At 46.7% G+C, this 27,893-nt stretch overlaps 1 protein-coding gene across 5 annotated transcripts in view; it reads left to right on the top strand.

Moving 5' to 3' along the window:
* The window catches only part of RNF144B (ring finger protein 144B), a 511,196-nt gene that overhangs the window by 389,524 nt on the left and 93,779 nt on the right, over nt 1-27,893 (top strand). For all 5 annotated transcript variants that reach the window (XM_069613583.1, XM_069613582.1, XM_069613579.1 and 2 more), the window contains one exon: nt 22,649-22,709. In XM_069613583.1, coding sequence (XP_069469684.1) covers nt 22,649-22,709 — 61 coding nt within the window. The remainder of the gene's footprint in view (nt 1-22,648; nt 22,710-27,893) is intronic.

Here is a 27,893-nt window from a genome sequence, read left to right as displayed (position 1 = left end):
TCTTGGTATATAGGTACACCTTATACATTTCCTACACTTAACAGCCCGCTGCCTCAAGGTGCGTATGGAGGGTACCCCTTTTCAATTCTGCCCCAAGTGCAATCGCAAATACCCTTGGGTCGACAGGCACGCCACGTGCAATCTCTGCTTGCCGAGGGACCACCCCGAAGCGAACTGCAGGGCGTGTTGTAGGTTTAAACCTAAGACACTTAAGGACCGTTCGACGAAGCGTTGGGCCCACCACGCCAGGCAGGCGGCCATGGCAGTGGAGGGCGCCTTCAGCAACGGCAGCAACGCCGTACTTTCGGACGGCAAGGGCATTACGGCGTCGAAAGACAGCCGAGCGCAGGTCCCCGACCTCGGAAGGTCGTCCGGCAGGGCGGCTATGGGGAAGACCCCCGGCGACACAAGCGCTTCACACACTACACACACTAAACACACTAAGTCCAACCGAGACTCGACGACGTCGAGTTCTCGGAAAGAGGCACAAACCGAACGGTCCGATTCGGTGTCCTCTGGGCGCTCTCGATCAAGATCGCCGCATGACTCCAGGCAATCATCCACTCTTGCCAAGAGTGCCTCGCTCCCTAGGCTAACAGAAGTTCGATCATCGGAAGACTAAGACGACTTCCACCCCCAGGCCGCGCTCCAGGAGTCGGAGCCTGCATTCAAAATCAGCAAGGCCCCACGCTCGAAGGACAGGGACCCCACCCCCGATCCTCGACGCCAGGCGTCGAAAACCTCCGGAGCCACTAAAGGACAGGGAAAACATTTTTCCACTCACGGGGAGGGGGGAAAACAGCAGAAGAAGCAGCCTTTGCACTCTTCCACACCTGTGAAACACACCACTCCCCCTAAACAGACAGACAAGACCAGGTCTGCTGATATGTCTAAAACTAGCAAATCTACTCAAGATAAATCCCATAGACTTGCTGAGAGATTCATTCCTAGTTCCAGAAAATGGTCGAGTGAAGACATAGATAGGGTCATGTCAAGGATGTCTTCTTTGGCTGATTTTTATGATAAAAATTCAGAACATTTCCTCTCGTATGATCCACAAGGGGCGACACCCTCAGGCTCTAATGATCCTATCCCCCAGAGTAAAAATCCCCGGTTTGAAACACCAATGAGGTCAGACCCCTTCGAGGTACAACCATACTCAAGACCATACTCACTGTATCAAGGAGAGGCTTCCTTTGGTGAGGACCAAGAATTTGGCATGGTAGAAGAGCAAACCGGGACAGGCTACTATGGGGATGATGAGGACCAGGAAGAGGAAGAGGAAGACCCGGAAACATACAGAGTAGATTCCCCGGTAGAGAACGAAGCCCCGGTTACCGACTCCCCGGTCGATAACCAACCCCTCCTAAACGAGGTTCTCGCACGCGCAGCAGAACATTTCCATATTGACACCCACGGTGTCCAGGAGGAGAGGGACTTCGCACAAGAGTTAGTGGGAGAAAGGAGGCCTGTTGCCCAGACCATCCCTATCCTTAAGTCCATTCAGCGAAGAATAGACCCGTCCCTGGTGAACCCGAACCTCACCAGAGCAGTCAATCCCAGGGTTGAAAAGCTTTTCAGGGCGGCCCAGTCTGACCCTCTCTATATAAGAGGACATCTGAAGCCAGACTCCCTAGTTGTCACCAACACTCGAAGAGGGCTGGAACACCCTTGTCATCGTCCGAAGCTCCTCCCGACAAGGAGAGCAAAAAAATATACGGTTTTGGCAGGAAAGTAGCCTCAACGTCCGCCTATCAAGCAAGGATTGCAAACTCCACCACTCTGTTGGCCAGCTACAACTGCCATCCGTGGGAAGAAGTCGCGGCACTCATAGCCTCTGCTCCTGAACCTTTAAAGGGCCAGTTAGCTCAGATTTCCGCAGAGGGTACAGCTGTGTCTGGTTGCATTTTGAAAGCAACCTTTGACGCCGCGGACAACGCAGGCGGATTGATAGCAGAAGGCACTGTTATCAAAAGACATGCGTGGTTACGGCAGTCTGGTTTTAAGGCAGAAACCCAGGCATCATTGTTGGACAAACCGGTGGAAACCGATCTGTTTGGTAAGGCGGTCGAAGACGCACTGAAGAAAGCCAAGGACGAATACGAAACACTCAAGTCCCTTGGCCAGTTAACCAATAAACCCCCTAACCAGAGAGGGAATAGTAATTTTCGTCGCCCACGCGCCCAAAATTCCCAGAGAGGATCTAACTATTCCCAGGGGCAGGGTACACAGTGGAACAACAACCAACAGTCTACCCAGGGTTACGGCAGGGGTAATAGGAGAGGTCGTGGTAAAGGCAGAGGCAGCCCCAGCAAGGGAGGCGGCACGCCTCCACCAAAGCAGTGACGCTCAGTTCAGGGTCCCTTCTCACGCAACCCCAGTAGGGGGACGCATTTCCAACTTCACCCAGGCTTGGGAAGGGATCACATCAGACAGATGGGTGCTGTCAACAGTATCCACAGGATATTGTATAGAGCTACTGCAGCGTCCCCGGAACCATCCTCCACGACAAAGAGTACACTCTTTAGAACATCAGAAGATTCTCCTCGAGGAGATCGCCGTTCTGCTAGAAAAGGACGCGATAGAACTCGTCCCGGGACACCAGGTAAACAAGGGTATTTATTCAACTTACTTCCTTGTGCCAAAGAAAGATTTGACAATGCGCCCAGTATTGGACTTGCGGCCTGCCAACAACTACGTCAAGCCCCAAAAGTTTTGTATGACCACGCTACAAGAGGTAATCCCCCTCCTAAAAAAAGGGGATTACATGGCAACCTTGGACATGAAAGATGCTTATTTTCATATTTCCATGTTCCCAGCGCACAGAAAGTATTTGCGCTTCAAGGTGGACAGTCGACACTACCAATTCAAGGTACTGCCCTTCGGGATAGCTTCGGCACCAACGATATTCACCAAGGTACTAGTGGTGGCGGCTGCACACCTACACAGGGAGGCAATCCCAGTGTACCCTTATCTGGACGACTGGCTCATAACGGGGGAAACCCCAGGAATTTGCAGGACAAACATTTAAAGGACTATCGACCTCCTCCACGAGTTGGGCTTCTCAATCAACGAGAAAAAGTCAAGCCTGGTGCCAAGCACCTCCAAACAATTCCTAGGAGCAATCCTAGATACTCAAGAGGGGTTGACCTTTCCTTCAGAAGAAAGAATTCGGAATATACTACTGCAAATTCCGCATTATCAGTCCGGTCAACAAATAACGGTACGCAAAGCAATGCGTTTACTGGGCATGATGGCGTCATGTATTTACCTGGTCCCCCACGCGTGCCTGCGCATGCGTCCCATGCAGGAATGGTTGGCGAAACAGTGGTCTCAGGCAAGTGGTCAGTGGGACGATCTAGTGGTCGTTTCGCCAACACTGGTACAAAGCCTTCACTGGTGGACAAGAGAGAATCTCGCACAGGGGAAACCCTTTTACGATCCCGAAGTACAGGCAGTAGTCACTACAGATGCATGTCTGACGGGGTGGGGAGCTCACCATCTCCACCACACAGCTCAGGGTCTCTGGTCTCACTCAGTGGCCAAGAACCACATCAACCTGCTAGAGCTTCTGGCAATGTTCAGAGCGCTTCAGGCGTTCGAGCCCCACCTACTAAACCTGTCAGTGCAAATCCCGACGGACAGCACAACAGCCATGTTCTACCTGAACAAGCAAGGTGGGACTCGCTCGCCAAATCTGTCCAAGCTTGCCCAGAAAATCTGGATATGGGCACTCAGACGGAACATCTTCCTGTCATCACAACATGTTCCAGGGGAGCTCAATTCCCTAGCGGATGCTCTGAGCAGAGACTCTCTCCCAGAGGAACACGAACGGGATCTACACAGAGAGGTCGTAGAAGATCTTCTCTCAGTGGGGTTTCCCCACTATAGACTTATTTGCCACAAGCGAAAACAGACAATGCCCAGGATTTGCATCCAGGTTCCCACAACCAGACTCCCAGGGGAACGCCCTGTGGATGAACTGGTCAGGGATGTTTGCGTACGCTTTTCCACCAACTCATCTCGTCAGGAAAGAGGTGAACAAGATGAACAGAGAGTCGATGACGCTTGTCCTAGTTGCTCCCATGTGGGCAAGACAACTGTGGTTCCCACACCTACGCAGGATGGCGGTGTGCGAGCCCATCAAACTTCCAGCCTGGTACAACCTACTGTCCGAGCACCAAGGTCAAACAGTGTACCAGCAACCCAACTCAATGAACCTGGCAGCATGGCTCCTGAGGTTATAGAGTTTGGAGATCTCAATTTGCCACAGAGGTGTATGGACATCCTAAAGGAATCTAGGAAACCAAACACAAGGCACTGTTACTTTGACAAGTGTAAGAGGTTCGTTATCTGGTGCCAGAGTAGACAAATCAACCCGGTTGATTGCACTCTTTCCACTATTGTTACATACATGCTCCACCTGCTAGATGCAGGATTGGTTTTTAACTCACTGAAAGTACACCTGGCAGCCCTGTCGGCTTACACCACTTCCCATAGCAAGGTTTCGTGGTGGAAAGTACCAGTAGTTAAAGCCTTCATGGAAGGAGTAAAGAGACTTCACCCTCCTATTTCAAACCCACCACCAGGGTGGGACCTTAATGTGGTGCTAGCCAAGCTCATGGGCCCCCCTTTCGAACCCATGCATAAAAGCAGTCTCAAACACCTGACTTATAAAACGGCCTTCTTAGTAGCTATTACTTCTATAAGAAGGGTCAGTGAAATTCAGGCTCTGTCAGTGCAGGATCCCTTCTTTACTGTCCATAAAGACAAACTGGTTTTACGCACACACCCTAGGTTCTCACCTAAATTTATATCAAAATTCCATGTAAACCAGTCCATCGAGCTTCCGGCTTTCTTCCAGGACCCGCAAAGCTCGGCTGAGCTGAAACTACACACCCTAAATGTGCGTAGGGCGGTCCTCTACTATGTAAATAAAACCAGACCACTAAGAAAAACAGATCAACTGTTTGTCTCCATAGCTACAGGCAGAGAGGGGGATCGCGTCTCTAAAGGTGCCATCTCGAAGTGGATTATTAACTGTATCCAGCTGTGTTACTCACTCTCTGAAAGAACTCTGCCTTTCACGCCAAGAGCCCACTCTACTAGAGGCATTGGGGCCACTCTGGCTTTCATTGCAAATGTACCCCTAGACACCATTTGCAAAGCAGCTACTTGGAGCTCTATTCACACTTTTACTCAGCATTACTGCATTGACACCCATTCCAAGGCAGATACACAAGTGGGACAAGCGGTTCAAAGAAACTTATTTGCTCATGACCCTTCTCACATCCCACCTCCTTCTTCAGGTACTGCTCGCTAATCTATGCACAGCATGTGATCTAAGCAGATTCCACAAGCCTCAGAAGGGATACATTACTCACCGTAATCGTATTTGTGATGCTTGTATCTGCTTAGATTCACATGCGACCCACCCTTCCTCCCCTCTGAGAGAAGGCGCATGATTGCTTGTAGTCTTACCTTTCTGTCTATCTGCTTGGATTATCTGTACTTGCGCTACTCTTCATGCTACCTCATGTCAGAAAAAATACAATCTGAGGATCCTAGACGTGTGAGGGATCTTGGGTACAGTGGACGTCACACAAGGGATAGTATTACTGACACGCCCTGTGTCGACGCCCATTTTTGAGTTTCGTAAAACAAACTGTAATACTCCGCAGCTTCCACTAGATGTCGGCCTATGCACAGCATGTGAATCTAAGCAGATACAAGCATCAGAAATACGATTACGGTGAGTAATGTATCCCTTATATATATATATATTTTTTTTTAATATAATGGTACCAAGGGAGACCTCAGGAGTCACAGTTGCTACTCCTAACAACCCCCAAATGACGTCTCTGTTCCCCATCTATACGCCTGGCCATATGTGACTTGGGAGAGGAAGTGGACAGACTCTGTGTTTCTTGGGCATGGTTTCAAATGACCAGGCTCATAATGTCACCCTGGCACTGTGGAAGGCTTGAAAGTCTGACCATTGCTGAGCCAAAGACTGTGTTCATGTCCTTCAACAGTTTGCATAAAAGCACAAGCCTAGGTTGCTCTGTGACTACTGTGGTGGTGACTTGTTGCAGTATAACATCTTTGTGATTAGCATAACCTGGGGAAAGAAAAAGAAATGGCAATTTCTGCTAATTTTCAGGGAGTTGCGCACATGGCATATATGTATTTATGACATACAACCCCTCCCGAATGCTGTTTTTGAAGGATTTAAAGGTGTAAAAGCTTCACAAATCACCATTTCTATTGCTTGTGATTCAATTTTAGGGCATATTCACCTCTGTTTCACACCCGTTCTCTCCACTTTGGCTGGCTAACTGAAGAGCATCTCAGTGCTGATCTTTGGCTGCACTGGTGCTCTGGTTTTTTGCATTGTGACCTGAAAGCTTACCTCCCTGCTCCTCAGTCCTCTAAGATATCCTTACTGTGGCATAAAGTGCTGTGCAGGACGTGTCATAGTCCGTGTCAGAGCGTAGTAACATGAGTGAAAGGTGCCCATCTGTAGCTACATATAGAAGGTCAGACATCTGGTCCCTCTCTCCCTACCTACCCTTTTTAGTCACACATCTGCCTCAGCCTTTCACATGGACTACAGACCACAACCTGCATAGGGAGTTCAGGTTATATCTTTTTAACATAGAAGGCTAAGTATAGCCTCTTTCCAAGTAAGCCACCACCCAGTCTCGCTGTGTACCAAAATAAAGTCTAGTATGACATGGAACAAACCCTTAATAACTTTTTTGACATCAAGGTGCCAGGCCTGTTGAGTTTGCATACTCTATTTCCGTACATTCTGTTACCAACAACCTTCACCTTTCTACAGTCTATCCTCGACTGTGCCACCCCTGGCAGTCATAGAATAAAAATTCTAGAGTTTGACCTGGGGTACAAAGTAGAGAGATATTCAGGAGAATAAGCCACCAAACATCCAGGATTGCCCAAGCACACTGTTAAGCCCCTCATGAATCCACCATTGCATTGTGCACTAACTTACAATTCTCCAAATCTGCCTGGGAAATGCAACTGAAACATCACAACACTTTAGCACATTACCACCTCTTCCCTTTCGCAAAACCATGGTCCACCTTACAGGACTGACACACTATCAAAAAACGTTCTTACCCTGCTGCAGCCCTCCTTCCTTTCTGTGTTTGTAGCATCTGTTTCCTGCTTTCCCATCCTCTTTTCTTCGCCTCACTCATGTTATGTCTTCCAGCAGACTAACGTCTGGATATCCATGGCAGGGAACAGTACACCACAATGAAGCCTAGGTGCTCTCAAGCTACTATGGTGGAGATTTCATGCAGAGTAAAATAATATTAACATAACACAGTGTGGTGCTCTGCTGCCACTTTTCTCTTCCTGAATTATGCAATAGGCATTTCACACTGGTTACATGCACAAAGTCGATTTAGCTATCAAGGGAGGGCACCAAAATAACAGTTATGAAATCACTCAAACATAGCACATTGCCTCATTCTACAAGCACAATATTGAGCTGCTAATGCCAACACTGGCAGAAATGTAAAATGAAGACTAGAAAACCAATTGTTTCCTCATAAAATGGGACCCAGACAATTGTATTACATACATCTAGAAGAGACCCACTCAAATGCTGCATCTACCAACCCTCCTTGTGGTTCAACCTGGAAACAAAATGACTTGTGAAGAATTGGGCACAGAGTGCAGTTCAATTCATCATCAGTTTGATTCACCAAAATCGGGTGAGTTTCTTAAGAAAAAGGAAAGGAAATGCCACCACCAGGAGGTCTCATAAACAATGCTCGGCATTCGACAATGTCCAGTGGGACTACATGTTTGAGGTGCTGAAAAGAATGGATTGGCGGGGTGGATTCTGCCGTTATTGTGCATACTATACGAAGGCACAGCAACAGAGGTCAACACAAGGTTTGTATTGCAACTGGATTCTGTTGGCAAAGACACAAAACAAGCATGTCCACTGTCGCCCATGCTTTTTTACATTGCTTTGGAGACGCTGGTGGTGTCCATAAGGGGGGACCAAAGGGCATCCAAGGAATCCATATAGGGTAGGTGAAAAAACATTTCTACTGTTTGCAGATTATCTATTATAAATCCAACAAGAGTGTTTGTGTCAGGAACCAGGATTGGAAATGCTGGAGTCGCTGGAAGTTCCGACCCCGAGGATCTTTCTAGTCCTCATCCAACATGGCACGGTGCCTTTTAAAGGCAGGCTCCGCCCCCCTGCTCGGCGCGTTGTATCTGTTGCTGTTTCATTCAACGCTTCGAGTGCTGCTTACTCGTTTCTACGTTCCGTGATTTCTGCTCCTTCTACAGCCCTCCCGTAGCGAGCCTGAACTACGCTCGTTTCCTTTCCTCTTTTATCCATCTATCCTTTTTCTGTTACCGTCTTCTTACTTTTGCCTTCCTTGTTTCCCAGTCTACTTTCACCCTATTCTAACTTGTCGCTGTCGCTCTGTACAGTCAACACTACTTTCGTTTGCTTAGAGCGCCTTCCTATCCGCTCGACTTCCAACCCAGCAGTTTGGTTCGACTTCCTACCTTTTGAACGCGGTGCCACTTCTCCGCACCGTGTTCCGCTACTTCTTTTCTGCTGTCTTTCGTCCGCTGCCAGCTCGGCAGCACCCTTCTTACTTGATTCTGTATCCTCAGTCATTTCTGTGCTACTGCTTCGCTCGCCTCTGCGAAGTTTATCTAGTTTTACCCTTGGATTGTATTTTCACATCTCTGGATCCCACGACAAGAGTTGCAGAACATCTGTGCCATCTCTTTGACTCATCATCAAGACCATCTATGAACTAGGGTTTTTTCTGCCTTCGTGCTTTTTCCCTAGATTGGAGGCTGGCCCCTGGGGTTCCCCTAGGACAGGTCTTTGCCTCTGTCAAGGTGGCCTCCGGAGGGGCCAGACCTTACCTACACGAAAAGAAGGTTCGAGCACCCAAGGGCAAGGGTGCAAGGATTAAAAAGAAACCCCAGAAGACCGAAACCGACCGTCAAGGATCCACCTCAGGAGAGTCAGGTGAGGAGAAAGGGGAGGTAGACTCAGATCTTGACAGAATACAACGCCAGTGCAATACCATGACCTCCTTGGAACAATACCAAGAACTAGTGGCAGCTATGCAGAACCTAACTGCAGAAGTCCAAGCGCTGAGAACTGAGAATATCGCCCTCAGACAACAGGTGGTCTTACACCGTGATGACTGCGGGGATCTACCCGCTATGCCCCTTTCTTTTGGCAAGTACGATGGTCACCCGGGGGGATTAAAGGACTTCCTAGACGCCTGCAATGTTTATTTTGCCTTTCGCACCCATGCCTATGAATCCGCCAAGTCCAGAGTCGGATTTATTATTGCCAATCTCATTGGCAACGCACTGGCTTGGGCCACCCCCCTGGTAGCCAGAAATGACCCCTCCCTGAACGATTATGACCGTTTTGTGGAAGCCTTTAAGGATAAGTTTGACAGACCAGAAGTATTCTACTCTGCACTGGAAGCTATATTGGATGTCACACAAGGGAACACAGACGTCCAAACCGACATATCCCGCTTCCAGAGATTGGCGGCTAAGGCAGATTGCCCGGACTCTGCTCAACAAACTATATTCAGAAGAGGGCTACACGATGAAATCAAGGATGAGTTAGCTCGTGTAGCTCGACCTGTGTCCTGCCAAGGATTGATGACTCTATCTCTACAGATCGAATTCCGTCAATCAGAACGGCGACAAGAAAGAAGACGAATCAGAGGCACCCCTCAAACCGTCGGTCTACCTGCTCCTTCTCCCACATCCAGGTCAAACCTCACTCCTGAAGAACCTATGCAAATAGGTGCCACCCGAGGGCCTCTCACACCTGAGGAACGCAAACGAAGAAGAGAAGCCGGATTGTGCATGTACTGCGGATCCTCTAAACATTTACTAAGAAACTGTCCGGAAGTTCCTCCTAGGCGGAAGGAAAACTACAGCCCCCGATCTGCCGCAAGGAAAGTCTCGGGGGAATTGCCAAGTACCCTTGCAACTACTCAAGAACCATGAATAACCCCGAGGAGAACAGTCTGATGGTGTTCCGAGTCAAATTGTGGCTATCCGACTCGAGTCCCACCGAAGTTCTTGCTATGTTAGATTGCGGAGCAGCCGGAAACTTTATGGACTCCAACTGGGCTAAGGAACATCAGGTGTCCACTAGACCAAAGACAACTCCCATACCTGTAGAAGGTGTGGATGGGAGGCCTTTGTCCTCCGGACCTATTACTAAAGAGACTATACCCTTGAAGATGGAATTGAGTCACCATTCTGAATACTTGGTGTTCGATCAGATCCGAGCTGCGCACTTTCCATTGGTCATTGGTATCCCTTGGTTAAGACGACACAATCCTCAGATCAACTGGAAGGCCAATAGAGTGAGTTTTAATTCGCACTTTTGTAAGTCCACTTGTATGAACCAGTCTATCGGCTTAACTCACCATGGAGGGAGGTCGGGTCCTGCTCTAAGTCCGGCTATCATCGCTTTGATTCCAACACATTACCAAGAGTATTCGGAGGTGTTTTTAGACATCCAACCACTTGAGTTACCTCCTCACAGGGCAGAAGACTGTGGTATCGACTTACTTCCGGATGCTGTAGTTCCGTTTGGACGGATGTATCCCTTGTCTCTCCCTGAAAGGAAAGCTCTACGGAATTACCTAGACTCCAATCTTCAAAATGGGCGTATCCAGGAGTCCAGATCCGCTTGTGGTGCCTCCTTATTCTTTATTCCGAAGAAGGATAGTGCAGAATTACGTCCATGCATAGACTATAGAGGTTTGAACAAGGTGACGATTCGGGACAGGTATCCCATGCCTTTGATCCGAGATATTCTGGAGGCAGTACAGGGGGCTATTTACTTCACCAAACTGGACTTAAGGGGCGCTTACCACCTCCTAAGGATAAGAAGAGGGGACGAATGGAAGACGGTGTTCCGCACCCCATTTGGACTTTTCGAATACAGGGTGATGCCGTTTGGCCTTGTCAATGCCCCAGCCATTTTTCAAAGATACATGGACAAGGTATTCGCGGACATGTTGTTCGTATCTGGTGTAGTGTACTTGGACGACATCCTGGTATTCTCCCAGACATTGCCCGAGCATAGGGTACTGGTTAAGAGAGTACTGCAACGTCTTCAAGATCATTAGCTATTAGTTAAACCGGAGAAGTGCCAATTCGAAACCACCTCAGTATCCTACCTAGGATTCCTTTTGTCAGGAAGGGACATAGAGATGGATCCAGTTAAGGTTAAGGCCATCAGGGAATGGAGAGAACCCAACACTGTCAAGGAGCTACAAAGCTTCTTAGGGTTAGCCAATTTTTACAGGAGGTTCATTCCCAACTTCTCCAACCTAGTGCTTCCTCTTACCTCCCTGCTAAAGAAGGGTGTCAAGTTTGCCTTCGGAGAGGAACAACAGAGGGCTATTCTAACCCTTAATGAGTGTTTTTCTTCTGCTCCCGTTCTGGTACAACCAGACCAGACTAAACCTTTCATTCTGGAGACTGATGCGTCGATAGGAGCGATAGGTGCCATCCTATTGCAGAAGGCAGCGGATGATTACGAACACCCAGTGGCATACTTTTCTAAGACCCTCACCAGCAGTGAACGCAATTACACTGTCCTGGAAAGAGAGCTGTTGGCCAACAAATTAGCCTGTCAAGAATGGCGACATCTCCTACAGGGCGCTGCCCATTGTTTTGTGATCAGAACTGACCATCGTAACCTTCGGGTTCTCCAACAAATGGAGTGTACCAATGCCCGACATACCCAGTGGGCTTATTTTTTTTTGCAATTCGATTTTGTGATAACCTACATTCCCGGCTCTGAAAATAAGAAGGCGGATGCCTTGTGACGAAGCATCGGGGACAGCTCAGGGAATTACGAAGGACATGACCGTATTTTCCCCAATCTTAAGGTTTTAGCAACTACTGTCTCCTTCCTCCAAAACCTGATACCTCAATATCAGGCTTGCACAGAACTTCCTTCTTCGGTCCGCCTAGGTAGTGATGGTTTGTACTACCATGAAGACGCACTTTTCATTCCCACTAAAAGTCTCCAGAAACTCATCCTTTCCTGGTGTTATGATTCACCCTTGACAGGACATCCCGGAATCCGAAAGACCTATGAATTGCTGCAACAAGGTTTCTGGTGGCCAAGGGTAAGAAAGGATGTGCACCAGTATGTCACTTCATGCTCTATTTGTGCTTCTAATAAATACCGAACTGGCAAACCACTCGGTCTCTTGCAGCAGCATTCCTTACCATCACCACCATGGGAACACGTGTCTACAGACTTCATTGTCGATCTCCCTCCTTCTAACGACATGACAGTAATCATGGTCACAATAGACTCCTTCAGCAAGCTGGCCCACTTTTCTGCATTCAGGCAGATACCATCCGCTTCTGAGACCGCTGAGGTCTTTCTTCGAGACATAGTCCGACTGCATGGATTACCCCGGACTATAGTATCAGACAGGGGACCTCAGTTTACGTCCAAATTCTGGACTTCACTTTGTCAGACTTTGGGAATCCACCGCGCTCTTTCCTCGGGTTACCACCCTCAGAGTAACGGGCAGACAGAAAGGCTGAATGCCAGTCTGGAACAATACTTGAGGTGTTTCTGCAGTCCACAGCAGGAGAGGTGGTACCATTTCCTCTCGCAAGCAGAGTTTGCATACAATAACACTCTGCATACCACTATCCAAATGAGCCCTTTTTTGAGCACATATGGGTATCATCCTCAGCATCTACCGGGTCTTAGTTCTCCAGCCACAAGGATCCCTGCTTTGGATGGTATCTTGCAGGAATTACATGAAGTACATGGTCTTGCCAAGAAGGCACACCAGGCCAGTCTACAGACTCAAAAGAGATGGGCAGATAAGAACCGGGGATCTAATCCCAACTGGGGTGTGGGACAACTGGTCTGGTTGTCAACCAGATTCCTACCTAGATGGGTTCATGCTGGGAAGTTTCCCCTCGATTTCTTGGGCCATTTTCTATCCTTCAACAAATCAATCCGGTAGCCTACAGGCTCAGACATCCGGACTACCTCAAGAGAGTTTGTCCAGTTTTTCACGTATCCTTGCTTAAGGAGTATAAGGAAGACCCGTTCCTTAGACCCATCCACAAGGGTCGCGCCCAAGTACGATGTATTCCGGAGGAATACGAAGTGGCATACCTGGTAGATTCCAGATACCGCAAGGGCAGACTCCAATACCTGGTACACTGGAAGGGCTATCCAGTGGAAGAAAGGTCCTGGGAACCAGTTAGCCACATCCACGCACCCAGACTTCTCAGGAAGTTCCATTGTCTCCACCCGGGCAAGCCTGGGGGTCCCCCGAGAGGAAGGAGGTATACTGTCAGGAACCAGGATTGGAAATGCTGGAGTCGCTGCAAGTTCCGACCCCGAGGATCTTTCTAGTCCTCATCCAACATGGCGCGGTGCCTTTAAAGGCAGGCTCCGCCCCCCTGCTCGGCGCATTGTATCTGTTGCTGTTTCATTCAACGCTCCGAGTGCTGTTAAATCTCGTTTCTACGTTCCGTGATTTCTGCTCCTTCTACAGCCCTCCCGTAGCGAGCCTGAACTACGCTCGTTTCCTTTCCTCTTTTACCTATCTATCCTTTTTCTGTGTCACCGTCTTCTTACTTTTGCCTTCCTTGTTTCCCAGTCTACTTTCACCCTATTCTAACTTGTCGCTGTCGCTCTGTACAGTCAACACTACTTTTGTTTGCTTAGAGCGCCTTCCTATCCGCTCGACTTCCAACCCAGCAGTTTGGTTCGACTTCCTACCTTTTGAACGCGGTGCCACTTCTCCGCACCGTGTTCCGCTACTTCTTTTCTGCTGTCTTTCGTCCGCTGCCAGCTCGGCAGCACCCTTCTTACTTGATTCTGTATCCTCAGTCATTTCTGTGCTACTGCTTCGCTCGCCTCCGCGAAGTTTATCTAGTTTTACCCTTGGATTGTATTTTCACATCTCTGGATCCCACGACACGAGTTGCAGAACATCTGTGCCATCTCTTTGACTCATCATCAAGACCATCTATGAACTAGGGTTTTTTCTGCCTTCGTGCTTTTTCCCTAGATTGGAGGCTGGCCCCCTGGGGTTCCCCTAGGACAGGTCTTTGCCTCTGTCAAGGTGGCCTCCGGAGGGGCCAGACCTTACCTACACGAAAAGAAGGTTCGAGCACCCAAGGGCAATGGTGCAAGGATTAAAAAGAAACCCCAGAAGACCGAAACCGACTGTCAAAGATCCACCTCAGGAGAGTCAGGTGAGGAGAAAGGGGAGGTAGACTCAGATCTTGACAGTTTGCTCCACAATGGTGGAGGGTTACAGATACATTGCTGCAAGTAGTGTGTGATGCTGACTGAGATGATTAATAGAGAAGAATATGCATTTTCCGTTACGTTTAGTAACAAAGGAACTAAAGTAGTTAGGGATCTTGTTTCTGTACAGCCAATTTGCTGCAATACAACCTGAATAGGCAGAAGAGTGCCCTAGAAGTGGACATTACAAGAAGGCCTAAGCTAAACCGAAGTGCCTGCGAAAGGTCAAAACCCCAAAATGTCTGACCTGCCCAAGAACCATGTTCTATAAGATATGTTCAAAGTTGCATAGCCACACCTGCTGAACTCGCCAATATGCAGACATCTATTGTTGGACTTGCCAGTTCCACCCCTAAATTGGTCAGGAGACTGGCGCTTTGGAGTTGGTAGTTTAGAGGAAAAAAGTGCAAGTTACTTCCATTTTACTCGGTACGTCCTAGATACGGAATGCCAAAAAGTTTGCTGGCCCAATACAAATTAATTAATGAAAAGGGCTTGGCAGCTGCATGTCCTGGAAATGGCAAACAACACAGAGACTTTTATGCATATTATGAGGCCCATGCTGGGACACCCAGAGGGCAACATTATCAGCACCATACATTTTATTTTGATCATAGACTTTGGGACTGAATGTCTAAAAAATAAAAAAATAAACAAAGATAAGCTACAGGTCAACATGATGGAAGATATGTGTCTGAGACACCTTGGGCTGGAGGGGTTACTAGAGGCAGGCGTGAGTCTAGACCTAGTGTATATTCAACAGAGAATTGTTCTAAGGCTACACTGGTGTCTTGCATGCCTATACCACCAGAGGCTGCTGGAGAAGGGTAATAGCTGTAGGTATTGGGGGAGAAATGCCACTCTGACTTGTATATCTGTGGATTGTTCTGAAAAAAAGCCCCGGAGGGAGGGAGAGCTAGCCTATGTAATGGCATTGGGGATAGGTCAAAGGATAGAGGTCTTGAGAGATAATGCTATATTCAACAGCATGAGGTCCCTACAGAATCTACCTGAAAATGACCGGCAGTGCACCTCGAGAGCCACGATGGGACTAAAAAAGCATTGCAATGAATTTGGAAATCAACGCACTGGCTTAGCACAGAAACACGGGTATGTGACTTGATTAAACTGGGTTTTCTGGAAATAGGTGTTTGTGAAGTGATGGCGAGAGTATAGCAATTTTCCGAAATTTGGGAAGGATGTTTAAGGTTCTTAAGATGAAGTTAAGACCTATGAGAAATGCTCGATGAGCTTTGGCTTCCTTTGGTCATCCCCAAGTATATCTCATAACCAGTGGCGAACCTTTGGTGAAAATGATGGGGGTTTGGGCGGGGGGGCATGACATCTAAATGAAAGGGGCCCCTTCCAAATGAGAGGTACAACCGTTGGGGGAACAAACGCCCCCCCCTCTAAAATTACACCCATGCTCATAGAGATTTGTCTTCCTCTGCTAAAGATAAGGCAGTATGAGTTAGACACCTGTTGGCAAACTAAAAGGTTCGTAAAGTAAAACATTGTGTCCATGTAGTTGTAGCTTGATGGCACCCTAATAGTATAATAATATAAACTAAAATAAATTGCTTACAATTACAGGAGACTTTAAGTCAACACTGTTCAAGTTCGTGTGGACAGAGCTCCTGTTACACATGATTTTCTTTTTTAGGAGTTGACCGGAATTTCCAAAGTTGGTCTTTCCTCTGAGGTAATTTCTTCCATAGCTTTTTGACTACATGAGCCTGCATTTTTCCATTGTTACAAAGCTTCCTGTAGGGGGTTGCATCAGTTTCTTTTTTGTAGAGTATCCAAGGTTTCCCCCTCTCAAGGCCTTACAATGCTGCCCAGGATGCCAGCCTTTGAGCTTTAATCAAGTCTATGCAAAAAGGACGAGCATACTCGTCGTTAGCACTCGAGGGGTGAAGTCACGTCAAACCCACTCCACTAAATCCAGAAATCCAACAGCCCTAAGAAGCACCTGCGCAGCCTCTTCTGTTCAAATTAGAATTCATGGCATGCTCTTCTGCGATTCAATCTAGCTTTCTGGAAAGTACTAAAGCATGGTATGCAGTGTTTATCTACTAATTCTAGTGCCACTATTGCCGGCACAGGTAACCATCATTCAAGGTAGAAGCCTTACACAGCGCCATACTGGCAGCAGTGCACTCCATGTAAAAATTGAGCCTGACCTAAATGTACATCTCGCTGGTATGTGACATTTATATGCTCTTTCAAAAAGTAAATGTGTGCTTTGTTGATTTATTTCATTGGACCATCCTAAATACAGTACATTAATAGTAGCATTCTGGACATTATAATGCCAGTTAGCAACGTTTAAGAATCCGTATAAACAATCTTTCTGGCTGTAAGAGTGCCAGTAAGTAGAGCAGAATTGCAGGATGCTTGGCTACCTAGACCTCTTGCTCTGTGGCATACAGAATATAGGTAATCTGTTATCACGCACCGTGCATTGCCCAAGGTTGTCATATAACAAAGCATTTGCTCCGTTTCCAAAGCGTGGCAGGCCCTTACTAAAACCTCTACTTTTGCCAGTTGAGCTTGTAATTCTGCCTCTTCATATTCACACCGGGGCGGGGTCAAGAGGAGAACATCCACTTCCAACAGCAGCAGAGCAAATGACAACACGTCTACCTAGAAATCTAACTTGGTGTCAGGAATTATTTAATATATATATATATATTTTTTTTTATTGGTGATTTTTACCGTGCTAGATATGCAAAACTACTCACTAATGTGCACTATGAAAGGAAGGGTGTGTCAGTGGGGCCACTAAGGACAGCTGCTGAAAAGAGAGGATGATTGGCTACATGGTCACAGGTAGACCCAGCGCATAACGCATAACATAGGGTTTTAGGGCTCCACTAAGTGAAGACCAGTGTTGTGGGAAGGAATTGCCGTTTAAGCCATCTTGTAAATTTGAATGGGTCATTAAGGGTCTTCAAGTGCATCAGTAATTTTTGCTGTGGTCGAAGACCTTGAGACAAAGGGAATATTTTTCTGATTCTTCTTTTGCTGTCTTTTTTTGCCGAAGGATTTCTGTTGAGCATCTGTGGTCTCTTGCCAGCGTGCAGTGGTGGGTGATCTGATGGGTATTTTGGTCCTGCTTTTCTAACAGGACACAATGTACAATTAGCTTTTTCTAAATGTCATAGCAAGTGTACCCTGTTAAGAATGCCAGCTTATTTTAGAGGTTGAGGCCTACGATGCTTCGCTACCCAGTCCTACCTCAGATTATGTAGAGGAAGAGTTCTGAATACGGGTTAGTCATCTTCTGCTCCAAAGCCATACACAATTACTTTGGCGAAATCGAAGGCAAGCTGCCCTGATTTCGCCATTGCGTTCTCCTTGAAGGTACTGCCTTCTTGATAAAAAATAACCTAATACATTATTTGTGGCCATATTTATGCCTCGCCACCTGACTTCTCCAAAATGACAGCTTGTCTAGTTCTATTGTTGTGCATGTGTGACCACAAATAGACAAACTGGGTGGCTCAATGTTGGATACGTCACATTTCTGCACAGGTGTGAAGATGTCCCTACGAACAGTTCAAATGGGCAAAACTTGGCATGTGAGGCAGGAACGTGCGGTACAGACCAATTGTCTGGTACCCAAAGAACTGCGAGTTGGGAAGGGTGTTGAAAGGGTGCTCATGCTTGCTGTGCCAGCAAAATAAAATCGGTTTGCTGCAATGCTCGAAAATCAGCACAGGCAAGATGGACCGTTGCCTCAAAGTCTGCATCAATTTGTTAAAGATTTGAGCTAATAAATTGCACAATGGAGATTGATATTAAATCTGCCATTTTCCTTTAATTCCTAGATGACTTTGGCTCACTAAATTTAAGGCCTGGATCCTCGAGTTCTCCAACACTTCTGATCACATCTGTATGCCCGTTTGCATCTTTTATTGTGCATTAAAAGGTGTTAAGAACGTTGAATAAATATGTTGATGTTTATTGTATTATCCCAAACCAAAAAAAAAGTTTTCTTTAATCTTCTTTGTACATTTTTCCATACATTAATAACGTGTTGAAAATGTGTACTGCATGCTTGCTTGTCAGGTTAATGTCAGTCTGTCCACTGGTCTACCTAGAGCGACTTGCCCGCCCGTGCCCACTTAAACTGTCCTCTGTTTGCGACGGTGCAGCGTGGGGCACGAGAAGAGAGGTTGCTTATTCTTATGTTGATTTGCAGGCTTGCCTGGTGCAGACTAAGCTGCTGCTGCTGCAAGTAACCGTGGCGCTCACTTTATAAGGCTGTCGAGTAGTTTGCACGAAATATGACATAAACCTGTCACAGCTTTTGCAGTCTCTTTATTGTATGAGAGAGTTCATGCTTAGCTTGCCTAATACACCCCGCTATCTGTTCCGTTGTGCTGTTTGTCTTGTCAGTGCCCTGAGGCCTACGGGTTAGGGGCGCCTTGGAAACAATAGATGGCGTTTGGGGAGACAGATGGTAAATATATTAGTTTTGGTGTGAAATGCAAACCGGCTAGTCCACAATTTACGCCAAGAGAATCCACCTTAATGATGTCACGCATACATCACAGCTGATAACTGAGGCAAGAGTAATCCTGCAGAATTGAAAGGGTGCAGATTTAGTACAATTAATACCTCAATGTAACTCAATTGCAATGTACATCTTTTATAGGCTGTCCTTTTCATGTACGCATAGTTTACACACCACTTTCAATGTGAGTGAATGTTCTCGTCAACCCGAATAACCTTATCTCTATATCATCCAATAAAGTAAATCCTCTGGAAGCTCCATGGCTGGTTGTGGATGTCTCACTTAACAAGGACGCAAATACCAGATGGATGTTCTAGCATAGGCACTTTTAGTTAAGCCTTACCTCAGGCTGACATGCTTATTTAAATCTTTTCAAGACTAGTGCACAGGCATGCGCTATGTCAAGGAGTGGCATATGGAGCTCTGTTCTCCTGGCTTTCTGTGTCTCTGCACTCTGCTCTCTCTGTCATCCCCCTCCAGCATGATGACAGGGAGCACTGATGTCCTGCGTGGTGACGTGGCTAGTCCGCATCACTACATTATCCCCTTTTGTACAACAATAAATTAGTCCATTGCGTAGTCTTTATACCTACCATGTGGTTTTCTCACACCACTGGTTCTTGGGGACCTGGTTTCTTCGCCCTCTTCTGGTCTTCTGTAGTGTTCTTTCTCCTTGCCGCTCCATCTCTGTAATGTAATCCTTAGGTTCCAATTGCAAGGAGGGCTGTTCTTTTCCTGATTCCAGAGTGTGTCTGGTTGTTTTTTATCATTTCTCGGTTCCTGCTCCTGGCTGGCCCTCTTCTCGATTACTTCCGTTTACTTTGGGCTCTTCAGAATTTCTCCTTTTGACTGCATAGTGCAATTCTATCTCTGTTCCTTTTTTTCTGCATCTGCAGTCTGGATGTAATATTTGTATATCTTGCTTGCTTGGATAGAAGCAATGTGATCTTGGCCCAATCTCTTTGCCTGATGTCTTGTCTTTTGACTGCTTTTCTCGCATCATGCGCCTCTTTTTCTCTTACTCTGAGTTTTTCACTCTTACTTCTGCCTCTTAGTTTTTTCTCCATCCGCCTTTAATTTCTTTTTTATCCACTACAGTGGTAGTCTCGTGTTCGCTAGTCTTTTGTTCATCAAGTAAAACTAAGAAATGCCTGTGATACTATTCAGGGTCATCCTATGTGCTGCTATGCTTTTGCTCACTTCATTTTGACAATCTAACCTGCTTCTGTATGTTGCCTCTACGATCCTTTCTAGTAATGATTCAATCTTTTTACCTGTCCATTCCTTTGTGGCTGATACAATGTGGATTTCTTATGGTTTCCATTGTTCTTCCTCAGCACTGTTTCATCTCTTCGGAGTCAAACTGGACTCCATTGTCATTGACCATCTTCTTTGAGTATCCTTCTCTCCTGAACACCTTTACAAAACATGTAAAAACAAGGAAAGGTGCGCACTCCAATTCTCTGCATGACCTTCCAGGCCACCGGTGTACTCCTCCGACCGGTTTCTGTACCAATACACGTCATCAGGGAGCAGACAAAACGAGCTGCAATTCCACCCAGCCTCCCTGATGACGTGTATTGGCACATAAACCGGTCGGAGGAGTACACCAGTGGCCTGGAAGGTCATGCAGAGAATTGGAGTGCGCACCTTTCCTTGTTTTTCAATTTTTCGCAGGACCTTGAGGGGTGGAATCCTCAGGGCCTGACAAGGTGCCGCACCAGGGTTATATATGCCCGGCTTTGGAGTGCCTCACTTGAGGCTACACTCCCCCCACCCCCCTTTCTCCACTGTGGGATTGGGCGTGAGCGTTTTCTCTGCTGACCAGATGACTACATCTACCAGTAGCCCTTGCAGCAGATTTTTATCACCTGCACCTGCGGTGAGCTGCAAGTCCACCCAGCCTCCCTGATGACGTGTATTGGCACAGAAACCGGTCGGAGGAGTACACCAGTGGCCTGGAAGGTCATGCAGAGAATTGGAGTGCGCACCTTTCCTTGTTTTTCCACCTTTACAAAACATGTTATCGTTCCGGCCATTCAGATGCATAGTCCACTGTAACTGTAGCATACATTCGCTCAGCTGGAAGGTTATTGGTCCTACGAAATCTACTCCTAGTTGATCCCATACGTCTTGGGCCAGTCTACTATTCCCAACAGTGCTACTCTGGTCACCATTTGTTTGTCTCCTTCCTTGAAAAGTGTGCAGTTACTCTGAGTTCTTTCAGTCTCTGTGTTCAATTAGGGCCACCAATAATGTCCCTTATGATTCGTTTGGTGAGCGTTATTTCTGTGCCCTTCATGACCCAGCTGTATTATCTTGCTCCTGAAGCTTGGTGGATGTATCACCACATTCCCTCTTATTAGAACTTCGTTTAGTTCAGTTTCTATTTTCCTATAGCTTTGCACTTCTGGTACTTGCATTTTTTCTCCTGGCCACCCTCTCCTGGTGTATTCGAATGTCTTCATTATATTGTCATCATTTCCTGATTCACTATGCCATTCTCTGTGATGGATGCTACAACGCATTCTTTTTAAAGATCTGTTCCTCCTCCTCCTTCTTCTCTTGAGTGTTAGTCACGATACAGTCCGCTTGTCTATTTTCCCATGCATGTATATGCTCTAGCTGAAAGTTATACTCTTGTTTGTTTTTATGCTAGTCTCGCTAGCCTTGGTGTTTGAGTTCCTTTGCTCCTGGGGCCCAATATATTCACTAACAGCTTGCGATCTGTCCACAACTTAAACCACCTTCCCCATAGGTATTTCTGTAAATGGTTTACTGCCCAGGGGCACACTACATTTCTTTTTCCACCACAGAATAATGTTGCCCCATGCTCGTCGGTGCCTTTGATCCAAATGCTGCCATGTAGGTTTCCTTTGTTGTCTGTTGCATAAGGGCTGCTCCTTTCCCATACGCACCATTTCATGTGTCAAATGGTTTGAGGTTTGGTGCTTCTACTAGGGTGGGGTCTCCTGCCTTTCAGGGAGCTGTAACATTCATATAAGCTTTTCCGTACTTAATTGAGTTACCCAAACCCTCTGAAGGCTTCCTTCCATTGCTACACTTTTCTATTATTGGGCTACATCGTTGATCACTTTCCTCTTATGGTTTTCATCTGTACAGGAGGCAGCGCTGCCAATTTATTTTTCTAGGTCCTGACATTTTCTGAATTATTTTAAAAAGGGTTTTATTATTCCATAGTTTCCTGCGCTCACCTATACTGCACCCCCACCATCTGTTACTTGGAGGGAAACCGGGAAACCTAACTCTGGCTGTCCCCTGAATGTGACATTATCATGTAAGCCAGCTGCTTGATGTCTGAGGCCTAGCTTAGGTACAAGTGACAAAGATTAATCAGAACTATCGAGTATCGCACCTTGCTTTTGGGAGATCAAAAATGTATCCCTCAATTTGGCCTCTTTGCCTGGAATCTAGAAAGCTGGGTAGATGCTGTGGTAGAACCACACCCACACCACCTGTCAAGTTTTCCGAATAACTTGGGTATACACCATTCGAGCGCTTTCTAGTTATCAGTTGACAATGCATGATTTCATAATATGTATTTTGCATTTATATTGGAGCTCATGTTGCTCTTCAAACCCCCCTGCCCAAGAACTGCAGGGAATACATTTCATCCTGTGGTACATCGGTAGGGTGTGCAGAAAGAATGACACTGCCGCCAGCTTTCTTCAAATGTTGCATTCTTTATTAGCAAACATATTCCTGGGGAATACGTCTGGTAACACTTTGGTTTTATTTTTCAGATTGCCTCGTTAATAACTGTTGACCAGTCGAAGTTGTACCAGCGGTTGAAATTTGAACGAGGTAGATTTTCTCTTGATGCATTTTAATTGCATGCCTTTTATGGTGGATGGCTTGCTTTAAATAATGGGATTTCTGAAACTCACAAGTTATTGGGGACGGAGGAGGGGGGCGGGGGGTGGAATAATCCAGGATCTGCCTCACAAGAAAGGAACTGTTTCAGAATCCAGATTCCTCCCGTGCTCAGGATCATAAAGGCGTTGCTGATACAAGGTCTATTCCATGTATCCAGAAGATTGGTCAGATGATGCCTCTATTAAAAACTCGCCCAACAGATACTGGGCATCCTAATAGTTTCTGCCCCATCACTGACTTTCATTTCCTGGTAAAAACTGTTGTGTTGTGAAGTTACCTTTCCAGGACCAGGGCAAACCACCCACTTCGTAATACAATCCTCCCTCCCCCTCCCCCTGAGGCACATAGAGTAAAACCCTGAAAGTCTCTCAGCCTTCCACAATTACGAGAGCGAGAGAGAGAGAGAGAGAGAAAAAAAAAAAAAACAAACACACACACCATGTGCCAGCTTGCTCTTAGAGCAAACCATACCGGAGGCAAGTGACTCGCAAACCTGCCCAGGCTTTGGTTCACAAATTAATTTCCTGCTTGTCACCAGGTAGAGATTTGTCAACTCACAAGTGTCTTCAATCCATATTGGGGAAGAAGGAGAACCATCTGCAGGGTTGCCTAACTTCAAAAGAACAGCCACTGCCCTTAAGCTCTCTCCTGGCATGCTCCTAGCTAATCAGATCATCAGTGAGACCATAAAGTAAAGGCCTAAATGAACAAGAGAACACACCTGGTAAGGAGATGTGCCCTCAATCAATCGTATGTCTCTGGGATGATCGGGAAACAAGCTAGCCTAACCCAGACATTTGTACGACACTTGCAAGGGCTACAACAGTATAAAAGGAATCAAAAGGAGACAGACCGTGAGGGAATTAAGAAAGGAAGTTGGAGACCTTGGTGTAGGTGGAGTGAAGGCAGGAAGTAGCTAGAAAAACCGACTGTGTATTAGTACAGCCCAGTCCTTGATAAACATTGCTAAGAGCTTAATTGTGGCTAACACTCAGGTCCTGTAAAGGGTCAGAATATCTTGAAGAGAACTGATTTCAAGCATGCTGGTGGTTATAGTCCAGAGGTTGATGGGAGCCATGGACCAATGAGAAAGAGAGGTATAACCAGAGCCTCTAACAGGGTCTGGTAAGTGCAAGACAGTGCTCATGTGAAGTCAATCAGACCAGAGACTGTAGTGGGCTAAAGTTAAAGAGGATGACTCTTGACTGGTGGGTTAGAATAATATCAGTCTGCAAAGTGTTTCTGAAAAGTAGGGTGGAGAAGTTCATGCTGGTAATGGTTTGGGGGGTCCCTTGGGTCAGAGGTCTGCAACCTGCGACTTCTCAAATGTTTTAGACTAAAACTCCTTTAGTCCCTGTGAGGCCCAGGGAATCCCACACAACCCTCGCAGGGACCGGGGGACTGGCAGCATTGACGGTCCTGCAAACCATGGTGACAGACAACCTGGATGCCGAAGGGCAAGTCACACGCCCGACTCGGCTCTACGGCGATGTAGGGGAACCGGCCCACAATGACTGACACCAACATGGTGGGGCACTATTTCGGCAGCACCAGCCGAGACAGTACAGTGCGCAGGCAGGTCTTGCCAACTTGACGCAGATCTTACTTGGAGACATGGGAAGCACTGTGGAGGCGATGGAAGCTCTGGGGACATAGCAGTGATATACCTGCCTTTTCCCTTAGTACAGGTCTGGACTGCTTCCCATAGGGACGCCAGCTTGAGTGGCCTGCAGACACTTACCTAAGAGACTGGCTAGGGAAGGGACACAGGGAGATGCCAGCCATTGAATGTGAGCGCCCTGGGAATTCTGCCCAATGCCTCATAGAAGAGTAGTGTTGGGGAGTCAGGGAATCAATGAGGATTGGAGGTAGGACTATGAAAATGGAGGCACTACTCAAGCAGAGGCTTGAGCATCATTCTACTTGATTACAGGACTAAGCAACAGAAGTCGAGCAAGAGAGAGGATATACATGGGCGTATTAACCAAAGCAGCTTTTAACTCTGAGAGGTCTGTGTGTGAAAAAGACCTAAACTGAGAGACTTGCTGGACATTAGAGACATCCATGGGAGAAGACCTAACCTAAAAGCTGCGACCTTATGGAATAACCTCCCACCACAAATAAGACTGGAGCTCTCATGCATTACCTTCCGAAAGAAAATCAAGACCCACTTGTTTAGATAGCTCCCTTAATCTAAGCCAAAACCTGCCTGAAAATCTATAGATTCATGTTGTCCCGTGACTTGTTTGTATAATGTGATTCTGCGTGTACATGTGGCACGCTGATGCCTGTGGACTACAGCGCAGTAGAAATAAATAAATAACTAAAACCTGAGACCTGCTAGACATTGAATTGAGATCATAAGAACAATGATGTCCTTGTCAAACACATTTCCTTGAATGAAAGACACCACGCACCATCCCCAGCCTGTTGTGAGTATTATTACCAGGAAGGGCTCAAAGTCCCTCACCATTGAAGATGCTGTCTAGGCACGGCCAGCCTTAGAAGCAGCATCGCCCCAGGCCGCCAATTTTTTTATTTGCTGCCATCTCCTCCTCCTGATTAACCGTAGTCATGTGGCAGGGCGTTAGGGGGAGCACCACATTTTTTAAAAGGCACCGGAAGCGCCCTAATGTTGTTAAATGTGCTCCGCTCCAAAATGCAGAGTGCATTTAATTTCATTTGGGCACCTGCTGCGCCTTCTCCCACCACGCCAGCTTGGGGGGGGGGAGACCTTGACAGGCTCCCCGAGCTGCTGTGGGATGGGGGGGCGGTGTAATGGCAGGGTGCCCTGGGTGGCTGCCCGGCCCGCCCTGCCCTAAGGCTGGCTCTTTGTCTAGGGCTGATGGTAGTAGTAGTCCAAAACATCTGGAGAGCCAAAGCTTACAGACTCTGGCCTTGGGGCAAAGCGGAGTCACAAGGTATTGCCTAGTAGGCGTTTTGTGGTCTATATATTTCCAGATGCCCGGAACATGAACTGCAGCACAGAGGGATATAATATTTGAGCCCAGTAGATCAAGCAAGGAAAAGCCATGAAAGGTTGCTGTGGCACTATAAATACTCTGTGCTTGGAAAAATAGCTTTTGGGTGCCCATCGATTCTGACGCAATTGGACAGTTCTATTCCTTTTAGGTTTTGGATAGAGCCCCTAATTCCTATAGGTGTTCATCCAACTGTGTACCCTAAAACCAATCCAAGGGATGGGACTAATCTCCTAGGCACAAATTTGGAGTGATGTTAGAAAAGGCAGATGGATCCCAAAATCGCCCAGCGTTCGACCCCCATTCCTAGTTCGTAAACAGAATCTAGTGTGGCATCTTTTCAGATGCAACCATATTTCATCAGAGGTCGTATTCGAATGAATAAAGCTTGCTAACCCACATTTTCCGGTACGTTGAGTATTCTCTTCCATCCACATTGTGATGGTTGCTGCACAGCTTAACAAGCGCATCCAGAATAATTTAATAGTAAGATTCCAATCTTGCATCCGGAAACTGCTGCTGTTACAGGTTTGAGACAATGCATTGCGCATACTTGACAAGTAAATGCCTCCTTGCCCATCGTTCTCGACCTTTCTGCTCTATTCAACCACAGTGCTCGCCTCAGTTCTATGAGGACATTTTCGGCCGTATCCATGCAGTGTTTCAAACGAATCTAACTTCTACTTGCGAGAATATTCAGTCAGGGAGCACTTAGCGTCTTTCCCAGTCCCAAGCTCTTGAAGTACTGCAAGGACCAATAGCTGCTTGCATCTCCCATGGAAGCAGGCTAGAAACATGGGGTTAGACCTTTATTGGTGCACAGAAGACATACAATTGTACCTTAAAATCACAGCAGAACAAAATGTTGTTCGCAACGCTGTCTACTGTAGTACAGATCTAGATTTGGATGTTGCTGAATTACTTGAAACTAAATTCGTCAAGACAGAATTCCTACTCGCCATCATCCCAAACAGCCTGACCGATCCGGAATAGTATGTGTGGTAGTCGCAGCCAAATGTTTTGACAGCGGCTGAATTTTTAACTATGCCTTCTGGGAAGCTTTGAGCTGTTTATTTCAGCACAGGACCTGCAATCGGTGCTTCCAGCATGTAGCTTGTCAAGACATGACTATGGGAATGCCCCCTTGACAGGCTTCGTGACACACTGACTGGGACTGTTCGAAGCGATTACTCACAGGGCAACTCGACTAATCTCAGAAACCAGCAAAATAACTGCATCAGTCCAGTCACGTCGCTCTACACTGGGCTCCCAAAGACGCATGTGCAAAACAGCTCGCCTTCCATGCCAGGCCCTGCATCTTAGCACGCCAACATACCATAAAATAAAATACCATCTCTTCACCTCTGGGGCTTAAGGGACCTGCAGAACAAAGAAGAGATGAGACTTGAAATATCAATTCCTTGTTACACCTCTCCCACTCCACGGAGATCCGGAGTGGTCGGTCCTTCAATATCTTCAGCAGGGACCCGAAAACCCTCCACTTTAAAACACGTTACTAAAAGCATAGAAGAAAAATCTGACAGATTCCCACATCCGGATGACCTAACCCTTTTCCATCCTGCAGCTTTTCGATGAAGCACCTTGCTAGACCCATGCCGTTATCTACCCGTATAATCGGAGTTGACTATTTAGTTACTACACGGCTTGAGAACTGTTAGCAGGGAAGATGTGTCCACCATGAACCTACTGATAGTGTCGGCTGCAGTTTCCAAATGGGAATATTCAAAAAGAGTAAAAATGTTTTAACTGGAAAACGGAAATGTTTTTGTAATAATTATTTCTTTGCACCTTGTTATTCAAGCACATTAAAAGATAGAAGGCTGAGAATAGTAGTTTCTTCCTCGGGTACTACAAGCACTACTGGTCCAAACCTATCCATGGAGCTGTGTGGGTGAAAGCAGGGGCTCAAGGTCCTAACTGTTAGTTTCCTATTTTTTGTTGGGAGTATTTTTACTCCCTATTTTTATTTTGGGGGAGTATTTGCCTTTTTCTATCTCTAGGGCTAGTAACACCAAAACAATGGTGAATCATTCAGTTCAAAATCTCAGGCATAATTCCTTACCGAAAAATAACTGTTCACAGACTCCAAGAATCATTGTCTCACCAAGCC

This window comes from Ambystoma mexicanum, chromosome 5p (assembly GCF_040938575.1).
Source record: "Ambystoma mexicanum isolate Mex_15411 chromosome 5p, UKY_AmexF1_1, whole genome shotgun sequence".
NCBI classification, from domain to species: Eukaryota; Metazoa; Chordata; class Amphibia; order Caudata; family Ambystomatidae; genus Ambystoma; species Ambystoma mexicanum.
Note: the sequence above shows the minus strand (reverse complement) of the source record. Positions and strands in the feature narration are given on the sequence as shown.